The sequence below is a fragment of the Myxine glutinosa genome, chromosome 6 (assembly GCF_964187855.1).
Source record: "Myxine glutinosa chromosome 6, kmMyxGlut1.1, whole genome shotgun sequence".
Lineage (NCBI taxonomy): Eukaryota > Metazoa > Chordata > Myxini > Myxiniformes > Myxinidae > Myxine > Myxine glutinosa.
In genome coordinates this window covers 110672060-110681585 of record NC_136266.1, presented here as the reverse complement: position 1 = coordinate 110681585, position 9526 = coordinate 110672060, and the positions used below count along the sequence as shown (strand labels likewise).

Genomic DNA, 9526 nt, shown 5'->3' with positions numbered 1-9526 from the left:
ATGTGACCGATCTGCCATTCCCCTTTGGGTGGTAGTCGGTGGTACGACTTATGTTCCGCGATGCATTTCGGGCGGTGTATGAGTAGCGATTATATTCGCTCTGCCTTGCAATGCTTTGTCAGCGAAAATCGTCTAGAATCATTGATATATTTTGTATTGTGTACACAGCGTGAAAGGATCCCAATATTGGTGACAAATGGCGCCGGTGTTATAATAAGGCGATTAAACGACGGCACTAACAGTGGTTTTGTTTGGATGTTAGGGTGCGTGGCGTATATAGAGCCTCGCGGCTCTGAAAGCGCCAATGCGCCATTAAACCTTAAAAAAAAAGAACAGGCACTAATAGTGTAACACGGTCTCGGTCACCATGCACACACTAATTCGGGCCTTTTGCGGTTTTCGAACGCCGATCCGGCTCGGGAACACCTTGTCCTGTCGGTTCTCCGCCAAGATCGAACACCAGGTACGGAGGTCATCCGTTTGACCGTCTTGACTCCTTACACCTCATTGGCGAAGGTGATACCTGATACAGTGTTGGTATCCAGTTTGAGTGTCGTAACAACGCCTTCCTTGTAGTAGTTGTACGTCAAATGAAACTGATCTATAAATTAATTTACATCGAGTATTTGTTGTTACATCTATTTATTACGTACGCAATGTGGCGAAGCTCTTGACCCTCTTTTCGCTAAACCCCGCCCATTTCACATCCCTCCACGTTCCTCCACAGCAACATCGTCTTAAAGGACCATCTACCTATTACGTACGCACGCGTACAGTGGTGGGAGGGTTTTACAGATGTGTGCAGTACATGGTGCACACAGGTGGGGCGGGGCTAAAATATCGCTCATATTACTTTTATATACGTAATTAATAGATTGCCTCTCAGACCACACTGTGAGAACATCCTCTGCAATAATTTATAAAAGCTCAGATCAAACAAGTTTGTTCTTCCAAAAATAGAGCAGATTGCAAAATGTGTTGGGAACTCGTAAACAAATAAACATGAATGGAAATCTTCATTAAAAAATTTAACCTTTCGCTGATCAATCGATTGTATCATTTAACAATCTTAAACAGGTCTAAAGTAATTGTGCGAAGTTTACCAAATAACAATTAATGTATTGTCCCCATAGCCTGACTTGTCGACTTGGTGTTGAGGTTAATACTGTGCGTACATAATAAATAGATTAATAAATACATAATAAATAGATGGCCCCGAAGGTCACGTGTTGACACCTGCAAATCTTGTTTTCATTTATTTAATTGACGGTGTTGGTTATTTATGAAATGCGTGTTAATCCTCCAGTTTTCGCCCCCATCGGGGTCAGTGCGAGATTGGGTCGGACCTCCCGACTGCAAATCCAACCTCCGGCCTGTCATTCCATACATCTCGCCAAAGGAATCGGATTTGGAACGCAGTCTCCGCCACCTCCGGATGGACACCCAGGACTGGAACCAAAGGTTTTGGTCTACAAACAACAAGAGCTACGTGCGGGTAAGCCACTTCGGCTCTGAGGTCCTGTTGCGCTGGTCTTGTGGGAGCCATTGCAACACATTTGGTAGAATTGGAATCCATGTTTTATTTAATTGTAAACTTTATACGATCTACAATAATTTAAATCAGTGGTTACCTCTGCCGCTGAAAGTGGACCGAGGTTATGTTTTCACCCCTGTTTGTCTGTCGGTCTATTTGTTTATGAGCATGATATCTCAAAAAGTTGTGGACGGATTATGACAAAACTTGGTGGATAAGTTGGGCAAGTGACAAGAACAAGCCAATTTTGGGTTCAGGTTCAGGTCCAGATCCAGATCCGGCCTAGCAGTGGGACACACAACGTAAACTGTTCAGCCTTACGGAGGTATGCGCTCTACCAAATGCATCAGTGGGATCCAACTCTACAGATTGCCGTTCTAGTTTTTCTTGTGTTGAACCAAAGCTAGATAATTCCTTCTGCACAATTATTATAGTTCAGGGTTTTTTAAAATGGTTTACCCTTTGGACACTTGATGTCTAATTCTATCCAAGACAAAGGTAACATTTAAGCTTTTAAAATTGCACAAACTCATAACCGGCGAGGTTGGAGTGTTGTTCAGGCACTTGGCATTGCCATGCAACCAAACCAGTTGTCAATGATGTCGGTCTCACCCAACAGCAAGATTTTACATCCACAAGTCCTGAGCAAGGATGGAATGGATGGACTTTTCCCAAATGCCAGCTTCACATCAAACTCTGTACAAATCCAGCGATGATGAGTGTGCAGTAGTTCTTGAACGCTATATATGTGGCAAGGGTCTTGTGCAGTTCATGGTCATTCGGAACTATTGGCGGCTTGTGTCCTCGTCCTGCCACCTTTGGATGTTAAAGTCCTCCTTGCAACTGTCCAGCATGATGCGCGTTTTGTACATTCCGTGACAGGTCATTGTTCGCATGACCGTTTGTCACGGCTACAGCACGTGATGCTCGCTGTCCTTGCTTGCTGAACTCTGTTATTATTGAGCATCGCCAGTTCCAGATTTGTATCGAACCCCTTTCGTGAAGCCCAAATAGCTTTGAACGACTGCACAACTCCACATTTTTATTTTCACTCATTTGTGGCACTGCCTTCCTGAGACTGTTCAATCCGATCTTCCTTCCAGGGCTTCATTAAGCGGTGGGTGCACTGACTGCCATCTCATGCGCCTCCTCCCCCACCCCTTCTTGTCATGTTTCCTAGCCCCATTAACCCTAACTCTTACTTATAGGTTCCTGTGTTTCTTCCCCTCCTTTCTTTCATCGTTTCCTCTTCGTTCATTGTCTGTCCTGGTTTGTTTGTTTTTTTGGGGGGGTTTTTTTGGTACAAACTGTTTCCTGGGCACTATCAGTGTGTCGCCATTTACCCCCTGTCACCTCGCACTTCCATGAGCCTACATCATCTATATACATTAAAAAACGGTTCTCCAAAGCAAACAGGTGCCCTTAAAACCTTAAACAGCCTATACAGGCCCAATGTAGGATGAAGGCCAACTCTTGTTTGATGGGGCCTTTCAGGTGGAACACAAATTTAATAGTGATATAATAGTGATATAATATAACACCCTCCCATCTACTTTCTCAACAATCCTCTCCAAGAAGTTCTGTCGCTCAAGCTTTTGGGTCTCACTATCTGCCATGATCTTTCTTGGGAAAACCACATTTCCAAGCTGGCCTCCAAAGCCAGTCGCCGACTGGGCATCCTCCGTCGTGCGAAGTCCTTCCTTGGCACACCTGAGCTCCTCACCACATACAAGGCTTTCATCCGCAGCTCAATGGAATACTGTTCCCCCCTCTGGGCTGGTGCTCCTGCCTCACACCGAGCTCGGCTTCACGGTGTTGAGGCCAAAGCTTTCAGAATCATTGGAATCTCCTGCGATGCAGTCAACTCCGAGGGCCTTTCACTCACTCACCGCAGGCAGGTTGGTGGTCTTTGTCTTAGCGACTCCTCTCCGGCCTTGCTCCCCCAGCTCTCTCTGTGCTCTGTCCCCCAAATATTCCTGCAGGTCGCACAAGATCTGCCTGCAACCCTCTTATGGTTAAATTGCCAAAGTCTAGGCTCTCTGCTCACCTTCACTCTTTCATTCCCCTTTTCTCCCGCCTCTGGAACAAACTCCCCCACTCCCTTCAATCCCACTCCTCCCTCCAGGTCTTTAAAACAGCTATTCACCACCATCTCTTATCTTCCCCATCCAAAACCTTGATCTTTTCTACCCCCAGTAATTCACCCCAGAGTCCTTGCAGTGTTCATATGTTTTATACCTCTCCCACCTCCCCCCAAGTCCTTCCGATGTTCCTGCTCTCAAATGTTGTGTTTGTGTCCTTCCCCCTCTCTCCCCATCTTGTCTGCCGCTCCCCTTGTTTTTTGTGTTTTGTGTGTCGGTTTGACTTTTTGTGTGATTAATGTTAGCTCTTTCACGAGCCTCGATCTTGTACACAAAAAAAAAAAAATAGCAAACCTTTAGATTTTAATTTGCATACAGATAACCTCTCTCCAGATTCCTCACTCCATAACCGCTTGCTCGAACCTCCGCTGGGCCAAATGGATTCCGATCTGCTGAAGCGCAAACCTGTTGCTTGCCGTGTGTTCCTGTGGTTTTGCTGCAATCCTATCTTCTGTTTATGCATTGTTGAATGTTGCAGTGAAGCCAAGAATTTTCCTCCTAAACATTTCCGATATATCCAAAAGGAACACAAACATTTCGCCATGCTGCTGAGCTGGAACGCTTTCATGTGCATTTGGAAATGCGGCCTACTCAGAACCCGCAGTAATCTATGACCATTTTGCAAAATTGCAAATCACTTTAGATTTTTGGTCTTGGTTGGTGAAGCAGCATCTCGTTTACATTAATTAATTTGTTTGCAATCGCGTTTTGATTGGCCTATCAGCCCCTACCTTACTCTTGTCATCACACTTCTTGTGTCTCTGCAGGCAAAGCAGGACTTTGAATTGAAGAGACTTGAAGAAAAAGGATTGAGACGGTGGAATGTTGATGGTTCGTTCCCTTGTGTGTGGAAATATTTTGATTGAGTCCTATACTTATTCTTTAACATCTCCTATTTATCCCTACCTTGTGTGGTCGGCTGAGAACCAGTTAAGACTGGTCTTTCTAGAATTGACTGGTCAGCTTGATGTTTGACTGAAGGTGATTTGTGCTGGTAAAGGATCTCGGCCTAATTTAGATTTGAAACACTACACTTGGTATAACATGACTTGGTATAACTTGGTATAACATGCACAACTCCACATTTGTGTGGAGTGTACCCCGGTTTAGAATAGGTACACCGTAACCCTGCGTGTCGTAAGAGGCGACTGAGGGTTGGCGTCAGAAAGGGCATCCGGCCATAAAAACATTGCCTCAAACAGGGAACCATGATTGTCATGGGGCCCGCAAGGCCAACCGCCCCTTTAGCGGGGAAAATGGCCTCAAAACGATCATTCATTCATTCATTCACACTTGGTATAACATGCATTCAAAAGGCTCTTGGCCTTGGGTGGGTCTTTTACAGCTATCCATTTGTCTCTTTCTCTGATTCCTACGTTTGCGTGCTGTGAACGTGTTCTTGTTAAGATGGTTGGTTGGGATTTCATTGAGGGAAAGAAGGAAGAATGAAAGCAGGAATGATCCGGACTCATGTAGAGATGGGTACTGCTTGGTTAATGTGGTTTGGCCAAGTTTCAAAGATAGAGGACAGGAATCCAGATTGTAACCTGTTCAGGGAACGTGCACTTGAGGCAGGGAATATATTGGGCCTTGTGATGCAGTAGAGAATGACGTGAATGTGGGTGGTGTCTCAAGTGTCGAGTCACGACAAGCTACTCTGGAGGATGAAAATCTGAGCGGCTGGCCGTAATGACAAATGAAAATCCAGGTCGAATGAAGAAGAAGAAGAAGAATACTGTGTCGCCAGCTTGTTCAATGTATCTTTCTTGCAATGTAGTTGGGATGAATGTGCATGTTCAGGTGTGGTCTCGGTGTATTAGACCAAATGTTTTTTACTTTGGTTTACTTGTATCTCTACCTCTGCCCGCAGGGACACGAAACAGGTTGAGTGCTGATGAAATGGGAGAGTTCTTCGAGCTGTTTTTGGATGCAAACTACATGAAGCATCTCGAATACAACAAGTGGGTCTGAGAGTTCACCAAACGATTCTGTGCTTGTACATTATTCTCTGAACGTTGAAATTCTCGATCACTTCCTGATCGGTGTTTTCCTGCACAGCGGTTCGTGCATGAGCTCAATCGGAATTGTGAAGGCGAAGATAAGCAATAAGCATGTCTATGTGATACACCACCATGGGAGGCAAGAAAAAGCTGATGTTTCGGTTGTTAGAGTCTTTACCTCCGCAACCAAAGGTGGATGGAGGTTGTTTTCACCCCTGTCTGTTTGTCTGTGAACAAAATATCTCAAAAGGTTGTGGACAGATTCGGACGAAATTTTGTATAGACGTAGCATATGTGACAAGGACGAAATATTAGATTTTGGTGAAGATCCGGATTCGGATCCGGCAACTAGAAATTTTAAAGTGATTCTTCACCATTGGGAGATCGGGCCAAAAACTATGCATCGCAGGAAATCTCAAAACGTTATGGACGGATTTGGATGAAACTTGGTGGACCGGTTGGGTGTCTGGCAAGGACGATTCGAATTTGGTGAAGATCTGAATATGGATTCGGATATGAGAATTATTTAATTTTTTAAGTGATTCTTCACCATTGAGAGATAGGGCCAAAAACGATTCATAGTAGGATATCTCAAAAAGTTATGGATGGATTTGGACGAAACTTGTTGAACATGTTGTGGGTGTGACAAGGAAGAAGCGATTCAATTTTGGTTAAGATCCGGATCCGGATCCATCTAGTATAATGTTTTTAAGTGATTCTTCACCATTGAGTGATATGGCCAACCAGACCGAGGTATGCTCTCTACTGAGTGCCGTTCTAGTTTTAAATCCTGTTTTAGTCCTGTGCAGGATGGATGCCTCCCTTAACTTGTGTTGGGGATGTATTAGCAAACTCGCCATTCTTGTTCGGGTTCATGAGAGAGCTTGTACTTTGCTCAGAGTGTCACCGATAACTAGCCTACTCTTCATATAAGACACCATTGGATCTTCAATGTCTACCACCCACCAATGCTGGCAGACAGATCTTCCAGTTTAACATCCGTCTGAGGGACGGCGTACACATTGACGCGTCACCCTGCCTGCGAAACACCAGGATGACAGTTTATAGCTAGATCAGGATTCAAACCCAGACCAGACACCTCAATGGTGAGTGCACATACCTCTGGGCTATCCTACCAGCCCTTTGTATTGATACCCACTCCAAAAGGCTGCTTTGTGATTAATTTAATCTGGTTGTGGGGGGTTTGGACAGCATTACAATTTCTTTCATCCATTTTATTTTTTCTCTTGCAAAGTTGTGTGGAATGGTGCCACCTGTAGATCAGGTGGGACAGGCAGAGTACTCCTTCCATGACGGTCATTAATGAACCCGTTTTGTTTTTACCGGCGCTCTATTGGTGACCTGAGTCTAGTTCAATTTACAGAAGTCGAGACTACAAACTAAATCTATACGTGATGGGTTAAAACTACTCCAGGTCAAATTGAAATGTAACGTGAAATAAACAATGATAAAGCAGAAAAAAGGTTATTGGGACTTCTGTTCTAAGTCAGAAGGCAATTCAAGCTCATAATAAAATTAACTTTGAAATAAGCCGATACAACGTGACCAAACGCTCGCCACAAGGACGAATGGTGTATGCTTTGCATTGTGAAGGAAAGGCAGCTTGGGTTATGGGCGTCACTATGAAGCTTGGCTTGGTGTCGGAATGATGGTGAGGAGTGTTGCTCCTCATGTCGGGGCTGGGAATAGCACATCAGACTGCAGCCAAGTTCCACGCGTACCATTTAAGGGGGGTTTTGGTGCTTGGGCATGTTTGTTGCTGTTATCGATGGGTGCGGTGAAGACAGGTTGGTGATACTGAAGGGGCAATGGGAGAGGGAGTGGAGGGGGCGGTGGGGAGCAGACATGGTGACTTTGGGCAATTTGTAATGGAATTGTGTGGGAAGGTCATGTTACTTTGGTCCCTAATGCATTGGACTTGAATGGGTGACATGCCAATGGAGTGGAAAGCACAGACCCCATGGTGATGACACTAAACTTCCTGGCACCCATGCTCAACACTTGTGGCACTTTTGTAATTGGACTGATGGTGTGCGTGCTGTGCAGGGAATGGTATCGCAGGAACTTCCTCATTACCTGGCTGATGTTCCGAGTTGTGCTGACAAAACTGATGAGGCTTGGTGCGTGATCTCAATGGAGCTACCAATTGTCAACCAAATACGTCGACTTTCTCAGCACAGTAGCATCTTCACATTTGGTTTGGATTTCGCAACATCAAACATTGCTTCTACTTAACGTTGTAGAGCTGAAGAGCTATCGGGCCTCTGACTGTACTTATGCAAGGCAAATGGCTCCGAGCCAGAATATTTGCCCATGTGGCTTCATGGAAACAAATTAGATTTAGCAGAGCCGTGGAATCCAATCAGCAACTTGATGGAGCATTGCTTGTATGGAACAGTTGGTGATCTGTAGTGGTCCACAGGTCCAGATCATAGATGGCTCCACAGTCACAGAAGAAACGTTTTTGGTTTACATCAGATTTGCTTGCACTCTGCGTTGCTCTTGCATGCACATTAGTCGCCGTGTGGCTTTCCCGGAGGCCTCGAGTTTCGCTTTGTGCGCGAGGAAGCCTCACGGAGGGCAAGCAGCTGACCTAAGGCATTTCTGTTTGCACCTGTCTCTTTATGTCCTTTGCCTTTTTGCACACACATGTCCACCTTGTTCTAGGCAGCACCCGCACTTCCCTTACAATTGATTGTGGGGAATTATTGTGATGTCGGTGTTCTGCATTGTTCCCACTGGCTAAAGGCATTTGATTTATATTGTTTACTTGACAACTGAATTGTTTGTTGCAAAAAAATAGTGACGTTGAATTTTGTATGTCAGCCTCAAGTGGTGTATAAGAATTTGGGTTCTTCGGATTCTCACTGAAAGACCTCGTAATAACAATGAGGTTACGTTTACGTGGTATGAAGTGTCACTATTGTGGTACATCCAATGGCCTGCATCTGGTTTGAGACCATTTACTAATCTCCCTTTTGCTGCTGTGGTGACACAAATTTGTGCTCCATCACTGCAATTGCTGAGTGAATTCAAACGAGTATGTGCTGCCTCAACCGTCCATGGGTGGGTGCTTCATGATGTGCTGCTCGCCTTTTGGGTATATAAATGGAAAGACCCCCTATATATTCCAAAAGGAAGTTCAGCCCAAGCAGATTTCAAGATTTGTTTTGTACCGATGAACTCTAATTATGGTGAAACATGGCTGTAGCTATGCTATTTTCTCTGCTTTTATTATCATGAAGTGTTGCCCACAAGGCATGATTGACGCTGTGTCTCAAATAGTTTCTTCAAAATCCGAGTGATCAGTTTCAACATACTGAGAACCTTCAGAGTTGCTAATGATGGTGTGTGGCATCAGTATGGTAATCCGAGCTTGAAATAGCGGTACACTGTTTTTGTATGCAAGTTGCCATTTGGACCAAGGTAGGCGTTCTGAGTGTGACATCACTGGTGAAAATCGAAAATCGTCACTTTAGGGCTTTGTGATTGGCAAAAAATATATATCCAAAAAATCTTCCCCTTCCAATTAGACCATGATGATTTTCAAAGGTTTTCAAAAAAAATAAATTGCATTTGGGTTTCCTGTTGAGAGGTTCTGGAGAAGACTTTTTTTTTACGTTTTATTGTCAATCCAATATGGCCACCAGACCACGTGACCGATTATGTCATAAATTTAATTCTTCACTCACATTCTTCACATTCTTCACATTCACTCACTCACTTCTTCACTTCACTCACTTCACTCACTCACAGCCTGGTGTTGGCTTAGCGGTTAGGGTGCCGGCTTGGGATCCTAGGATCCTGGGTTTCGAATCCCGGTCAATCGC

The 9526-nt window shown here is 44.6% G+C and overlaps 1 protein-coding gene across 2 annotated transcripts; it reads left to right on the top strand.

The window, feature by feature from the left end:
• The first annotated feature begins 215 nt into the window (after positions 1-215).
• Positions 216-9286, top strand: COA8 (cytochrome c oxidase assembly factor 8). 2 transcript variants are annotated; one of them, XM_068097838.2, is made up of 5 exons: positions 216-463; positions 1307-1495; positions 4443-4506; positions 5546-5636; positions 7743-9286. In XM_068097838.2, exons 1-5 carry the CDS (start codon positions 368-370, stop codon positions 7822-7824), a joined length of 522 nt encoding a protein of 173 aa, XP_067953939.2. In that variant the 5' UTR covers positions 216-367; the 3' UTR covers positions 7825-9286. The 2 variants fall into 2 exon arrangements, with proteins under 2 accessions (XP_067953939.2, XP_078636506.1); XM_078780380.1 differs by having other exon boundaries at positions 221-516.
• The last annotated feature ends 240 nt before the right edge of the window (positions 9287-9526 follow it).